This window comes from Aquarana catesbeiana, linkage group LG03 (assembly GCF_042186555.1).
Source record: "Aquarana catesbeiana isolate 2022-GZ linkage group LG03, ASM4218655v1, whole genome shotgun sequence".
Taxonomy (NCBI): Eukaryota; Metazoa; Chordata; class Amphibia; order Anura; family Ranidae; genus Aquarana; species Aquarana catesbeiana.
Genome location: NC_133326.1, coordinates 728353535 through 728369694, shown reverse-complemented (window position 1 = coordinate 728369694; position 16160 = coordinate 728353535). Strand labels below are relative to the sequence as shown.

At 43.4% G+C, this 16160-nt stretch overlaps 2 protein-coding genes across 2 annotated transcripts in view; both read left to right on the top strand.

Moving 5' to 3' along the window:
* Positions 1–4728, top strand: part of LOC141134385 (uncharacterized) — a 59209-nt gene extending 54481 nt beyond the window's left edge. Inside the window, exons 3-5 of the mRNA XM_073623950.1 lie at positions 46–627; positions 2895–3634; positions 4702–4728. Coding sequence (XP_073480051.1) covers positions 46–627; positions 2895–3634; positions 4702–4728 — 1349 coding nt within the window. The remainder of the gene's footprint in view (positions 1–45; positions 628–2894; positions 3635–4701) is intronic.
* Positions 4729–4797: 69 nt separating this feature from the next.
* On the top strand, positions 4798–15746 carry LOC141133781 (uncharacterized). Its single transcript, XM_073623337.1, has 3 exons — positions 4798–5377; positions 8557–9174; positions 14981–15746. The coding sequence occupies exons 1-3, from the start codon at positions 4798–4800 to the stop codon at positions 15577–15579; spliced, it is 1797 nt and encodes a 598-aa protein (XP_073479438.1). The 3' UTR covers positions 15580–15746.
* Positions 15747–16160: the final 414 nt, after the last annotated feature.

Below are 16160 nucleotides of genomic sequence, written 5' to 3'. Positions count from 1 at the left end.
GATGTGTAGCAAGCAGTAATGATCTTTGTCTGTTTCCTTCCCTAGACATGGAGGGTAAAATCTTTGTCTTCCCCCGTGAAGCCAACACATCTCATGTCATTCTGAGACCTACAATCACAAGGCCATTGCAGAAAGTCAGCGTCTGTCTACACTCTTATTCAGATCTTTCACGCTCCTATACGGTTTTCTCTCTTGCCACTCCCGGGAAGGACAATGCCTTTATAATCGGCATACAACCTCCACACACTTGTTCTGTACATATCAACCAGGAAGTCATTAGTTTTAAAACAGACTCTGAGTCTTTCAGACACACCTGTGTGACCTGGAACTCCGACACTGGAGTGGTCCAACTTTGGGTCAATGGGAAACTCTACCCAGAAGGAGTCTCCATGAAAGCATCTTCTATTGCAGCTGAAACCAGCATTGTTCTGGGGCAGGAACGAGACTCTTTTAATGTTTCTCAGTTATTGGTCGTTGAAATAGGTGACGTCCACATGTGGGATTATGTCCTGACTCCAGAAGACATTAAGATGGTCATCTCTGGTGATCTCCATGGAAACATCATTAACTGGCTAGCTCTAGACTATGAAATCAAAGGCAACGTTCTTGTCCAGCCTAAACACCAGCGTAAGTCTGTCATCTGTCTTTTCAATTATTAAGATTCTCCAACTGTGAGTACATAATTACATTGAAATAATGATATACTGTATTTGCCCATGAATAATGAGAGGTGACAATTACAATTGTAAGTGAAATATGCCCCAACAAAAAAACAATGTTCTCATGGAGTAACTAGAAAAACAAAAAATTGTGAACAAGATTCCGAATTATAAAAACATGTTTTTTGTGCTTTCATAATCCATTTACAATCTTTCTTGTAAAGTCAACACATTATACTGAACCATAAGTAGGGATGAGGTTCAGGATCCCCGCTGCCTTGAGTTTGCCAGAATCACAGCTTGAAACCCAAAGCTCCAAAACACTCAACAGCCAAAATCTAATGGCACCTGTGTATATATGATCCCTCAAGGGACTGTAGCTCCATGCCTGACACTCAGAAAACTACATCTGAAGGAAAATGGAGAACTTTTAGCACCACAAATAATTTTTAGTGCCAGAGCATCAGAATAGGCTGCAAACCTTGATGTGCACCAAAGGATTTTCCCTGCAGTAAACATTAGAAATTTAGCAGTGGAGGTCCAGCTGTGGAAACATTGTGTGCCACCTTTTCAAGGCCAGAGCACTGGAAAAAGGTGCAACATTTAAGACACAAAGCTAAATTTATCTTGCAGTTAACATAGAAATGTGGCAGCTGTAGAAATATTGTGAAGCAATCTTACAGTGCCAGGTAACTGGAACAGGCTACAAACTTTGAGGAGCAACACAGAACTTATTCTGTAGCAGACATTATGGGCATCCTGCCATCATCAAGAAATGAGACAAAGAAGTTCTTATGCAACAACTCCTCAAAGTGCAGCATTTTGGGCTCTTTCTAGGATGGTGGCATTTTCCATTGCATCTTATCAATGATTTTTGCTGCAAGACTGTGCTGTGTGATACTGACACATAGATGAAGGGGGGACTGTTTGGCCTCCAAAATGCATTTTCTTTTCTTGTTGTTACAATGCTTGTCATTTGTGGATTTTTAAATTCCTACTAGGACATTTAACATGTGTGTTTGGCTTTCCTTCTGGTTTAAATGCAACCAGAAAACTGGAGCTAAATCTTGGAAACCACAGCACATTGCCCTATTAACACCACAGCCATAGAATCCAACTATAAATTATTAATGCGGTGGTATATGGTCCCCCAAAGATTGGTTACATTTGTCCCCACACTGTCTGTGAAATATTTTTTGGACTTCCAAATGCCTGGGACCCTCTTGCACATCTGGTGGGACTGCCTTCAAATTAAGCATTTCTGGAAGGGAGTCTACCTAATAGTATATACCTTGCTAGGCAAGGGTATGTTCAAATCACCAAAGGAGGCTTTACTGAACCCAAAATGACTGGACTGTACTACTAGACAGTCTTGCCTCTTGACTTTTTTTTTTACGGCAGCCAGACAGACATTTGTGAAAGTGTGGTGGTCTTCCACCCCTACATTTGCCTAGGTGAAACCAAAAATTATGTGGTACATGACCCAAGAAAAATGACGAGACTCAAAAGTTTGAATATACTTGTTCTCCATGGATAGAGTTCTACCCTCCTACAAGCATTGAAAGGTCCATGATATTCCTGAAGAGAAATGGTACTGTTGGCCTCGCCTCACGATCTTCGTGCTTGACCTCTTCCTTGGCATTTTGATATGTTAAAAAAAAAAACCTTTAGAGTTTAAAACCACTTTGATGAATGTGGAGCCAGTTTATATTCCTGATAGTGTTAGCAATCCTATGCTTTACAAATGAGGTCTATAAATAATATTTTAGTTGAACTTTTGGAGATGATATTAATAATAATATAAATAATCATAATCACCATCCTAATAATAATACTTATATTATTATTATTTTTAAAATAATAATTATTATTTTAGATTATTAAATTATTATTATTATTGGTTATTATTAGTAATATTATATAACAATTATTATTTTAGATTATTCAATTATTATTAATTATTATTGGTTATTATTAGTAATATTATTAAATGAGAAGATGGAAAATGTAAGCTACCAAAACACATCTGTTTTCTTTTCATACACCATACTGGATCTGAAAACAACATCTCTATACACAAAATAAAAATAAATATAATGATCTTCTGAGATATACAGTATGAGTGTATGTAATTATTTTTATGTTGGATTCTATCATCTATCAATAAATTCTGAGTTTATTGCATCTAAGCTCTGATAAGTATCAGTAATGAGTTTTCTCCATTTCCTTCCCTAGACTTGGAAGGTAAAATGTTTGTCTTCCCCAAAGAAACCAACACAGCTCATGTCACTCTAAGACCTACAATTACAGAGCCATTGCAGAAAGTCAGCGTCTGTCTACGTACCTACAGTAAACTGTCACACCGGTATCCTCTCTTCTCTTTATCTACTCCAACATACAGAAATGCTTTTCTAATCAGGTTCCAGGCTCCAACCACATATACTGTATACATAAACCGTGGAAGCATTGTTTTCAAGAGGGATTCAGAGCCTTTAGACTGGAGCCATATCTGTGTGGCCTGGGACTCGAAAACTGGGGTGGTCCAACTTTGGGCCAATGGGAAGAACTCCACCAAAGGATATATTTGGGGACAGTCTTCTATCGCAGTTAAAAGCAACATTATTCTGGGACAGGAACAAGATGCTTTTGGTGGAGGTGTTAGTGCTTCTCAGTCATTGGTTGGTGAAATAAGTGATGTCCACATGTGGGATTATGTCCTGACTCCAGAAGACATCCAAAAGGTCATATCTGGCGATCACCATGGAAACGTCATTAATTGGAAGTCTCTACTCTATGAAATGGAAGGGGATGTTCTTCTCCAGCCTACAAATTTGCGTAAGTCTTTCATCTTATCTTATCTCATCTTAAAAGGCCGTTCACTGAGTTTATTGACAGACACCGCTGCTTCTTCTTTATCCATGACCAAGCCTGCTTGGTCATGGGTAAAGAAGAAGCAGCGGTGTCTGTCCATGAAAGTAAGAGTAATAAAAGTTTCTTCTTGCGATTTTATAATTTTGCTAAAATCTTTTTATCAACTTGAAACAAAATACTGGTAAGAAATAATACAACACAAGATACACATAATCTCTATACCAAATTCATTCTTTCTGTGTTCTGTGTTGCTCTATCAGTGGTAGAAAAATGAAATCTAAAAGATTATTGGAGTAAGTATCAAAGGTACAATTGTCATTTGATATTTTAGGGGAACCTGCAAGCATTAGCATACCAATGAAATGACATGATTATTAAAGCTGATTTCCAAAAATGTAGCCATGTTGTAAAAAGTGAAGGCACACTATGAGTTAAGTCCAATTAGGTGCATGCCACCTCCTGAACTTACTGTATCTCCATTATTCATATCTGACAGCTTTATGGCTCTGCCAGAGAATACACTGAGTAACCTAAGACTGTGAGAGGGGAGAGAAGCACACAGGGCAGCAATGCTCCCCCCTCCCTTCTGTGGCCCATTCAGAGAAGCCTTTGTATTTTCTGAATGAGTTGACATAATACAAAGGCTTCTGTGATCGGGCAGGAGGAGTGCAGGGGCAGGCATAACAGCTGCAGGTGACTCTACTGTTGAAGTGGCTGAGAGCTGAAGCATCAGTGTCAGGCTCCCAGAACTACAGCGATAGTTGTCTTTCGGTAGTACCAAAAAGCTGCCCAATGTAAATAATAGCAATAAGTCCAGGAGATGTCATGCATCTTGTTGGACTAACTTATAGTGTGCATTCACTTTTTACAAAGAAGCTGAATTTCTGAAGTTTAGCTTTAATAATAGGTTAATTAGCGCGCCAGACAGATTTTCTACCTGATAGTGTTAGGACTCCTATACTTCTACATGTGAGACCTCCACTTTTAATAAAATGTGAACAGAACATTTGGAGAGAAGTCGTACCCTTTATTGGCTCTCTTGGAAGAGGAATGGGCTGATGCACATTAGCTTCTGAATGTGAACCAAATATTTATAAACAAAATAAAATGGAATCTACTGATCTCTCTGAAATATATGAGAGTATCCAGTCATTTTTTTCTTTTATTTTAGATTCTAACATCTATAAATACATTCTGAGTTCATTGCTAATCAGCTAAAGCTTTGATGTGTAGCAAGCAGTAATGATCTTTGTTTCCTTCCCTAGACATGGAGGGTAAAATTTTTGTCTTCCCCCGTGAAGCCAACACATCTCATGTCATTCTGAGACCTACAATCACAAGGCCATTGCAGAAAGTCAGCATCTGTCTACACTCTTATTCAGATCTTTCACGCTCCTATACGGTTTTCTCTCTTGCCACTCCCGGGAAGGACAATGCCTTTATAATCAGCATACAACCTCCACAAACTTGTTCTGTACATATCAACCAGGAAGTCATTAGTTTTAAGACAGACTCCGAGTCTTTGAGACACACCTGTGTGACCTGGGACTCCGACACTGGAGTGGTCCAACTTTGGGTCAATGGGAAACTCTACCCAGAAGGAGTCTCCATGAAAGGATCTTCTATTGCAGCTGAAACCAGCATTGTTCTGGGGCAGGAACGAGACTCTTTTAATGTTTCTCAGTTATTGGTCGTTGAAATAGGTGACGTCCACATGTGGGATTATGTCCTGACTCCAGAAGACATCAAGATGGTCATCTCTGGTGATCTCAATGGAAACATCATTAATTGGCTAGCTCTAGACTATGAAATCAAAGGCAACGTTCTTGTCCAGCCTAAACACCAGCGTAAGTCTGTCATCTGTCTTTTTAATTATTTAGATTCTCCAACTGTGAGTACATAATTACATTGAAATAATGATATACTGTATTTGCCCATGAATAATGAGAGGTGACAATCACAATTGTAAGTGAAATATGCCCCAACAAAAAAACAATGTTCTCATGGAGTAACTAGAAAAACAAAAAATTGTGAACAAGATTCCGAATTATAAAAACATGTTTTTTGTGCTTTCATAATCTATTTACAATCTTTCTTGTAAAGTCAACACATTATACTGAACCATAAGTAGGGATGAGGTTCAGGATCCCCACTGCCTAGAGTTTGCCAGAATCACAGCTTGAAACCCAAAGCTCCAAAACACTCAACAGCCAAAATCTAATGGCACCTGTGTATATATGATCACTCAAGGGACTGTAGCTCCATGACTGACACTCAGAAAACTACATCTGAAGGAAAATGGAGAACTTTTAGCACCATAGACTTCAATGGGAGCATCTGAAAATTAGGGTTTTTCAAGCTTAACAACCATCTCCTCTCACTAGCAAATAACTTTCCATTGGTTAAAACAAAAACATTCAAGCCTGAATAAATGCACATCTTTTTACCTGCAAAGGTGAATTTATCCTTTAAAATGTCAGCAAAACCTTTGAAGGTAAATTGAATCCTGTGTATTGGTGAACTGAGATGGTGGAAAATGTAAGCTTGTAAGAGACCTGGATTGGACAGCAGTTCCCATCAAGCTGGTCCAGGTCCTGCTTCTTCCCCAGATAGGATATGCACATACCTAGCTTTTTGGAGATACCCCCATATTGTGTTACTCACTGTCCTGACTCCTGACCCGAGGCTGGCTTTCTAACATATTTTTGGCCTGAGGCCTGTTAACCAGAATAAAGAATATGCAAAGGATTTTAAATGCTTTACTGCATCAAAATTGGCACACACGAGATAACATCTCTCTCACAGTATCAGTGCAGAACACTCAGTACCATAACACATTACCATAGTTTCCACCCATCTTCCCAGTCCTCTTTAGTGAGTCCCCCAAAGGTGGTTTCTCACAGAAGGTGTCCCTCTATCACAGTCAGGGGCCAGGCTCAGAGACCAGTAGCTATAGCAGTAGAGAAGTTCACACCAACAAGCACTAACTGGTCCAAAGGCTGGTCTTCATCAGAGCTCCTGATGATGGAGATAGATTTTGCTGTGTGTTAGTACCAGGTTGTGGTCCTCAGGCTCTCACCACAAGGAGGTGAGCAATCTGGGGACCGTAAACAGATATAGCAGGTAGGGATCAAGCAGACGTGTAGTCAGTAAACAAGCCAAAGGTTTGTAACAATCTTTCAATCTGTCAAACAGGAAGTGCAGAAACATGGTTTAAATAGGAAGTTCATGGGAGGAGCAGAGTTCAAGGTTCACCAGAAACAAGATACAAGGCAATGTTGTCCAAGGGATCAGACAGGAAGCTACCTAGCATCTCAGGTGGAACAGCAACAAGAGCTACAGCCAGACATTGCAGAGCTCCCAGGTTCAAATCTGGACCCTGACACCCTCGGTCTCAGACCATGAGGCCTACTAATTTCAAGCTACAGACCTGCTGGGCAAATGTAGTGGTAGCAAGATTCTTCCGTATTCTCCATTGTGAGTCAATAACTACTCCTCCTGGCAGTCCATCCCTGCAGAGGGCTCTCTCCTCCACTCAAGTACACAGCCTGTCAGAAAAGACAAATATATAAATATACCCAGGCGCATAGTTATGCGCAGGCAGAGAATTCCTATTAGCCAAACCTATTGTCAAAGACCAAATGTGCACAGACACATAAATGTGCATGAACGGCAAATTCCTGTTAGCCAGAGCTGCACTCTTACAAATGTGCATGCGTAAATGCGTGTGCGCATCAGCTCGCACACCCATCACTATATTGGTGCCAAGTGGGCTATTTAAACACCTCTGCTGCACTAGGACCTTCCCTTATGGTCTACAACAATCTGCTACCTGTTACCTGTTCCTGTGTCTCTTGTTGCTGTTTTGCTAGTCGTCTGACCACCCTTGAACCCCTGGCTTGCTCTTTGACCATGTCCCTGCCTGATCCTTCTGCCTATGCTTACCATTACCAACTGCAGCCTTAACCTGACTATTCTTTTACCTGCTGCTCTGTACCTGGTGTGCCTGCTAGTTACTGACTCGGCTTGCTTGACTCTGCTCTGTGTCCAGCCCATAGAGGCCATCCCTACTCATGCAGCTACTCATGCAGCCTGCCAAGTACCTGCTGTCTGCCACCTGCCAGCCTGACAAGTGCCTGCTGACTATCTTCCAGCCTACTGTGCCTGCTGTCCTGCGCCACAATCCAGCCTGAATCCAAGTGCACAAAGACCTCTCATCCGCAACCACCATCACCAGAATTGCCAGGCACTCATGTCACTCCAGGCTCTATACCTCCTTTTACCTTATCAGGGGTACCGAGCCAAATGTGTAAAAGCTTTCCTTGCTCCCCACGTCAGGCTCCATCACCAGGTAAATTACACAGGCTACAGGCCTACATGGTGTTGGTCAGTGGTGACCTTTTCCCATACCTGAACTACCGGGCCCCACCCATATCTAGTATTAAAAGGGCACTGACTCCACTCACTACAATACCAGAGGAGTGGCAACAAATAAACACACGGTTCAGGATCTGCAAACTACATATTTATACACAAAGAAAAAGAAATATAATTACCTTCCTAATGCCGTGTTCACACAGCCGGACTTTTCGACCAAACTTGTCCGAAGGAACGAATCCGTCGGACAATTCGACCGTGTGTGGGCTTCATCAGACCTGCAGCGGACCTTTTCTGTCGAAAATGTGACGGACTTTAGATTTGGAACATGATTCAAATCTTTCCGATGGACTCGAGTCCGGTCGAAAAATCCGCTCATCTGTATGCTAGTCCGACGGATGAAAACCAACACTAAGGCAGCTATTGGCTACTGGCTATCAACTTCTTTTTTTTAGTCCGGTCGTACGTCATCATGTACGAATCCGTCGGACTTTGGTTTGATCGTGTGTAGGCAAGTCCGTTTATTAGAAAGTCAGTCGATTTATCATTGTATCTCTTTTAAATGTAGGATTCTAGCATTCACAAATAAATTCTGGACCCAAAGCTTTGATATCTATCAGTAATGAGTTTTGTCTGTCTTCTTCCCTAGACTTGGAGGGTAAAGTCTTCATCTTCCCCAAAGAAACCAACACAGCTCATGTCATTCTAAAACCTACAATTACAAAGTCCTTGCAGAAAGTCAGCGTCTGTCTACATTCCTACAGTGAACTTTCCCGTCCCTATTCTTTGTTCTCTATTGCCACTCCAAGATACGCTGATGCCTTTCACATCTACTTCCAGCCTCCATACACCTATCAGGTATTCATAAATAATGTAGCGACTTCTGTTGCACCAAACTGGAAGCCTTTTTACTGGAGGCACATCTGTGTGACCTGGGATTCCAGCTATGGAGGGGCCTTGTATCTTTGGCTCAATGGAAAGCTCTCCTCTGAAAGGCCTTACATGAGAAAATATCGTTATAATGCTTTTCATGTGGATGCTGAAAGCAGTATTGTTCTGGGACAGGACCAAGACTCTTTTAGTGGAGGTTTTGATGCTAACCAGTCATTGGTTGGTGAAATAAGTGACGTCCACATGTGGAATTATGTCCTGACTAAGGAAGACATCCAGAAGGTCCTCTCTGGTGATCTCCATGGAAATGTCATTAATTGGAACTCATTACATTGTGAAATTAAAGGGGAAGTTCTTGTCAAGCCCGAACCTCAACGTAAGTCTATCATCTTACTATATACATCTTAATAATTAATAAGATTCTTTAACTTTCAGTACAGAATTACAATGAAGAAGACTTTATGTGCCATGCACATCAGCAATGAGAGGTCACAATGACAATTAGAAGTGACAGATGGTCATAATGCTGTAGGATTGTGACTTCGAAGACTGAGATCCACATTGAGTCCATTACCTCTTGTGTCAAACAGAATTATCATTTGCAGGTCATAGTTTTTCTATTTCCTGAGTATTTTTGAAGGTTCCTTTTAAGTGGTTCTAAAGGCTGAAGGTATTTTACCTTCATGCATTCAATTTTACCTTCAGTGTGCAGCCCCCCTTATACTCAGCTGAGCCTGATCCCGATAAAGCAATGTACAAGTAGTAGTAGAAGCTCTCCCGGGTCTCTCCCTCTCATTGGCTGAGACACAGCAGCCATTGGCTTCTGCTGCAGTCAATCACATACAGTGAGGAGGGAGGGGGCCACGCTCTGTTTGTCTCATAGACACAAAGAGGCATCTCAAAAGCAAGTACACATGAGTGCTCCCAGAGCAAGCAGCTTGCTTTGGGGGCACTCAGCAGGGGGGAGGTGTCAGGAGCACAGGTGGGAGGACCAGAGAAGTGGAACATCGGGGCTGCTTTGTGCAAAACCATTACACAGAACAGGTAAGTATAACTAAATATTTATTATTGAAAAAAATCTAAACTTTTACAAGGGCTTTAACCCCGTCAATACTGGGCACCCCCCTTCCTGCCCAGGGCAATTTTTATGGAGAGATGTGAGGTCTATAAGACCCCGCATCTCTCCTCAAGGCTGGAAAGGATCAGATCAAAAAAAATAAAACTTACAATCTGATGCTTTCCTGCCGTGTCCCCAGCATTGTTTACTTACGCTGGCCCGGACGTGACGTCATAATGTCACGCCCGGGCCTCCAAAAGTCATAGAGATTGCCGGGGACCATCTGTCCCTCAGGAATCTCCATGGATAACTTCCACCAGTGGCGGATTCTTACTCTTAGGGCGACCTAAGAGAAGCAGGAGGGGGGGATGTCCTCTCCCGCCGCCTGTAAGAACGATCAAGCGGCTGATCATTCTTACGGTGAAGGGAATTGCAGGTGGGAAAAAATTATATCTGAATGATGCCTGCAACTGCACCCATCATTCAGATATCCCCACTGAAAGACCAGGACGCCATATGACAGCCAGCCGTCAGAAAGTGGTTAATAAGGTAATTTATGGGTGTTGGCCAGCAACTTTTTAAATTAAAGGAGAAGTCCAGCCTGAGCTCGTTTGGCTGGGCTTCTCCTATGGGTCACAGGAGTGCAGTTCGTTTTGCACTCCTGTGACCTGTTTTCAGCAGAGAGCAGTCTGAAGTCCACTCTCTGCTGACGTCACTCAGAACATTCCAGGTACCACGTCATCACGACTCTAGGAGTCTGGATCCAACAGGTGCCTGGACTGGTAGCCTTCTCAGCCTCTCAGCGACCCATTCCTCCACAGCTCAGCGCTCCAGTGAGTGTGGAGGAGCAGAGCAGGAGAGCTGCTGATTGACAGGCAGACAGGTGTTCGGTGGCTCAGTTCTCAATGAAGAGGCGCCGGGAGACAGATGCAGCATCGGACCGATGCTGCATCCACCTAGGTATGTATCATGGGGGGAAAAAAGTGCAAACACATACTTCTCTGTTAATTTTGTTCACACATTATTGGATTGCGCAGATTGAATATTGGTACACTATTGAATGATCACTTCACAGCAGAAGATTGCAACGTTTTGGAGCGTGTGGGACCCCTTCATCAGGCGTGTGATCTTGCCTTGAAGTCTTTTTGGTTTCCAGCCGGAGGTCACTCCCGCACCAACTCACTCTTCAGCCACATTCAGGATTGGGAATATTACTTTGGCTTTATATAGAAAAGGAGGTTGCAACTGTTTCTTCTAAGAAGTCGTATCTTCATGAAATGCATATCATGTCAATAAAAGTTACACAATGAGTTCCTGGAAACATGCCAGATTAGTAATTACCAACAAATAATATAAACTGGGGAGGGTAATAAGGGAAGAAAGAGAGGCAGTAGCATCTCAGTATGTAGGTAGGAGGATGGGGAGGGGTAAGAAGGGGAAGGGGGTAACATAGAGCAAAACGGCTTTCTGGGGTCACTTTTTGAGAAAAAAATCCATATTTAATCTACAAAGAAGCATCAAGCAGGTCCATGGATCCCACAACCGTTCAAAGGCAGTAGATCGGGTATTATAGGGCCGAGTGTCCACTTCCAATAGGAGGAGATCCAACAATTGGCAGCAGGTACTTGCAAGAGTAGCTTTCTGGCCTCTTTAAACACCGTAGATGGGGGAAGACCCAGCAAGTACATGGATGGATCAAGCTGAATTTTTACTTGATTTTTAAAAGATTAGTAACTAATGGCTTGATCTTTGGACATGTCCAAAAAATGTGAGAGAGTGTTCCTGGTTGGTTAAACCACCCCCAGCAGCGATCTGGTATATCCGGATGGATAGTGTGTAAGAAGACAGGGGTATGGTACCAATAATATATGTAAACTGGTTGCTTTGACCTAACCAAGGATATAAAAAGTTAAGTCCTCCCTAGTAGCAAGTGAACAAAAAGTGTGGAATTGAACTGTTTATAGGTACCTAATATCCATAAAAATGTATTTAAAAGATGTTTAAAAAAAAACACAGTTTAAAATATGTTAACATACATGTGACATATTAATGTGTCTCTAATGTCAGTCTGAAAAACCTCAACTCGTTTCAACTCATAAAGAGTCTTCATCAGGAGTAAAACGAGTTCACATCACAGTCCTCTCCCTTTCACATCACAGTACTCCCTTTCACATCACAGCCCCCTTCCTTACATCAGAGTCCCTCCCTTTAACATCAGAGTCCCCCCAACATAACAATCCCTCTTGCATTAACAACCCTCCATTTCACAGCTCCCCCCTCCTACCATTGCAGCTGCTCCCTTCAGTCATGCCTCCATCACAGTCCTCCCTTCAGCCATGCCCCCATCACAGTCCTCCCTTCAGTCATGCCCCCATCACAGTCCTCCCTGGAGTCATGCCCCCATCACAGTCCTCTCTTTAGTCATGCCCCCCATCACAGTCCTCCCTTCAGTCATGCTTTTGCCCATCACAGTCCTCCCTGCAGTCATGTCCCCCATCACAGTCCTCCCTTCAGTCATGCCCCTCCCCCATCACAGTCCTCCCTTCAGTCATGGCTAGAGTTGCTACCTCATCCCAGTCTTCCCTTCAGTTATGCCCCCCATCACAGTCCTCCCTTCAGTCATGGCCCCCATCACAGTCCTCCATTTAGTCATGCCCCCCATCACAGTCCTCCCTTCAGTCATCCCCCATCACAGTCCTCCCTTCAGTCATGGCTAGAGTTGCCACCTCATCCCTTTAAACCTGGGCACATATGAAATACACAGGTTCTGAGGCTAATTTAATGCAGATAATGCACCGAGTGAGTTTAATTGCCACCTTAATCAGCCACAGAACCTGTGTAATTAATATTTGTTCAGTTTTAAAGGGATGAGGTGGCAACCCTAGTCATGCCCCCATCACAGTCCTCCCTGTGGTCATGCCCCCCACCACAGTCCTCCCTTCAGTAATGGCCCCCATCACAGTCCTCCCTGCAGTCATGCCCCCCCATCACAGTCCTCCCTGCAGTCATGGCCCCCATCACAGTCCTCCCTGCAGTCATGCACCTCCCTTTCCCCCCTCCAATCACAGTCCTCCCTGCAGTCATGCACCCCCCCTCTTCCCCTCCAATCACAGTCCTCCCTGCAGTCATGCACCCCCTTTCCCTCACCCCCTCCAATCACAGCCCCCCCCTGCAGTTATGCACCCCCTTCTCCCCTCCCCCTCCAAACACATTCTTCCCTGAAGTTATGCACCCTCCTTTCCCCCTCCAATCACAGTCCTCCCTGCAGTTATGCACCCCCTTTCCTCCTCCCCCTCCAATCACAGTCCGCCCTGCACAGTGCCAATTTTAATCTCTGCCTCCCCTGCATCCTATGTCTATTCTCTCATGCTTCAGCAGGTGCGCCCTGTCATGGACCGTGGTATAGTTTGCAGCCTGTGTGTCCTGTGTATATTCTGTCATTTCTCCTGAGCAGCCGCCAATGTCAGTCTATTAGCAAGGCAGGGGGCGGGGCGGCTGTAGACCGTGACAGAGAGCGAGAGACTCTTCAAAATAACAAGCCGGTAATCGCCCGCTTGTTAATATAAGTTTGGCAGCTCTCCCTCTCTGTCACGATCTGCAACCATCCCATCCTCTGCCTTGCTAATAGACTGATATTGGTGGCCATTTGGGAGAAAAGACAGAATTAACACAGGACACATAGGCTGCAAACTATACCACGGTCCATGACAGGGCTCACCTCCTGCTCTGATGGTGGCCAGCTCGACAACAGGCCACGTACCGGTACCGGAGGTTGACGACCCCTGTCCTACAGTACCTGGTTGATTCTGCCTGGTCCTGACTTCCCCTCTGTGAGCTGACCACATATATTATGGCTGCTGAGCCATGAGATCGTAGTCAGGATACATGCCTCCATCATCTAGCTTCTCTCCTGTGCATCTGTGTGTCTCTGCAGCTCCCCTTCCTCCCCCTCCTCTCTTCCTGTCAGCTCCGTAGTGTAGTTAGTAGTGGGTCCACAATCTCCTCCCCTCCCATCTCCTCTCCTCTTCTCACTGCCCCTCCCCTCTCCTCTCCTCACAGCACCTCCCATATCCTCTCCTCACAACCCCTCCCTTATCCTCTTCTCACAGCCCCTCCCCTCTCCTCCCCCCCTCCCCTCTTTTCTTCTCACAGCCCCTCTCCTCTCCTCACAGCCCCTCCCCTCTCCTCCCCACCCCTCCCCTCTGGTCTCCTCACAGCCCCTTCCCTTATCCTCACAGCCCCTCCCTCTCCTCCAGCCTTCATTCACTGACTATACTGTTTGCCTGAGGGGAATCTCAGACCCTCCCACTTGGCTCTCTTAGATCGGGATACAGAGCAGAGAGAGGAGGTTTACCCCTATTGCAGGGGGTCAGACACTATAGCTGGCTTCTGTGTTCTTCACCTATAGCAGCACCCTTTCCCATAAGGTTACCATAAGGTAGTCAGTTGCCCACAGAACTTATACACAATGCTATAGTCTCTGGCTACCATACCAGGACTTTACTAAACTGAGCAAAGCAAACAAGTACTTGTGGCTGGTAGACAGGCAAGGTTCAGAATAGTCAGGGTCAAAATCCAAAGTCAAAAGCCAGGCAGAGTTCAGAGAACAGTTGATATCCCATCCAAGGTCTTCAATGAGGTAATCCAATCTAGCAGGGCATACAAACAGGTAGCTTGATCAGGTATTACACACACTATCACAAGCATGAGACTGTAGGCTTGGCTAGCTTAAATCAGGTTTGGTCTCCTCCCAGAGTCTGGCCACATCAATCACCTTGCAGGTGAACAGACAGACAAGGAGAAGGACACAGCCAAAACCGGGATGCTGAAATGAGGAGCAGGAGTGCTAGATGCTCCTGACAATATGACAGCCAGTTTATATACTCGGTGCTGTTAGTGCTCTTATACTTCTACAACTGAGATCTTCATTTTAATCAAAATTTAGAGGACATTTGGAGATCAAAATAACAGTCTTGACTAGATAACTGAGACAATGAAAAAAGGTGCCAAAACTCTTTAGCTACTGGATCTGAATTTTATTTCTAGCATCATCTATAAATAATTAATCATTTATTGTTCAGCATCTAAAGCTTTGATATGTAGCAGTGTCTGTTTTCTTCCTTAGGCTTGGAGGGTAAAGTCTTCGTCTTCCCCAAAGAAACTGACACAGATTATGTCATTCTAAGACCTACAATTACGAGGCCATTGCAGAAAGTCAGCGTCTGTCTACGTTCTTATACCGACCTATCCCGCCCCTATACTCCCTTCTCTCTTGCTACTCCCGGGAAGCAAAATGCCTTTCTCATCTACTTACAGCCTCCAAACATTTGTTCCGTATATATCAACCAGGAAGTCACTAATTTTAAGACAGACTTGGAGTCTTTGGACTGGAGGCACATCTGTGTGACCTGGGACTCTGACACTGGAGTGGTCCAAATTTGGGTCAACGGGAAACTCTACCCCAGAAGAGTCTCCATGAAAGGGTCTTCTATCACAGCTGAAACCAGCATTGTTCTGGGACAGGACCAAGACTCTTTTGGTGGAAAGTTTGATGATAAGCAGTCATTGGTTGGTGAAATAAGTGACGTCCACATGTGGGATTATGTCCTGACTCCAGAAGACATCAAGAAAGTGATCTCTGGCGAACACAATGGAAATGTCATTAATTGGATATCTCTATATTTTGAGATCAAAGGGAAAGTTCTTGTCCAGCCCAAATATTAGTGAAAGCGAATGAGCTCATCATATACACTTCGTTCTCAAGATATCCCAACTGCTGCTTCTGAATTACAGTGATAATGATGATTTATTTGTCATCCCCATAAATAATGAGGGTTGACAATAACAATGATAAGTGAAAATCAAATAATCAATGAATCAATGATCTTATAGTGTAACTAAAACACATGAAAATTGTATAAAGGATTCTAAATCATTGGAGTTTTTATTTTCTCAATGGTAACATAATAGTCCTGGTTGTATAATCTTATAATCTTATAACAATATTAACATAAGCTATCTAAAATAAAATATATATATATATATAGAAGCAATATACAAGTGGAAATCTTTCTGTTTTCATTTTGTTATAAAATCTGACATCTAATTGGATAGTTTTATTCACATTTAACCCCTTCCTTCTACTTCAAGTATTTGTAGGTGGTAATAAGGGTTAGAACCAAAAAGGAGATACCTTGAACCCTTTCAGCCTAGCAAAGGGGGCAATAAGTGTGGCAGCTGTGATCTGGTAAGTTCAAGAACAATCACAGCACTGCAAATATCTGGCATCCATCGATAATATTCAT

Bases quoted from the DNA above. Each gene is read 5' to 3' on its own strand.
- LOC141133781 (XM_073623337.1), top strand. From the start codon at position 4,798: ATGGAGGGTAAAATTTTTGTCTTCCCCCGTGAAGCCAACACATCTCAT. The intron at 5,378-8,556 runs GTAAGTCTGTCA...CTTCTTCCCTAG, and splicing joins TGTCCAGCCTAAACACCAGC to ACTTGGAGGGTAAAGTCTTC. The intron at 9,175-14,980 runs GTAAGTCTATCA...TTTCTTCCTTAG, and splicing joins TGTCAAGCCCGAACCTCAAC to GCTTGGAGGGTAAAGTCTTC.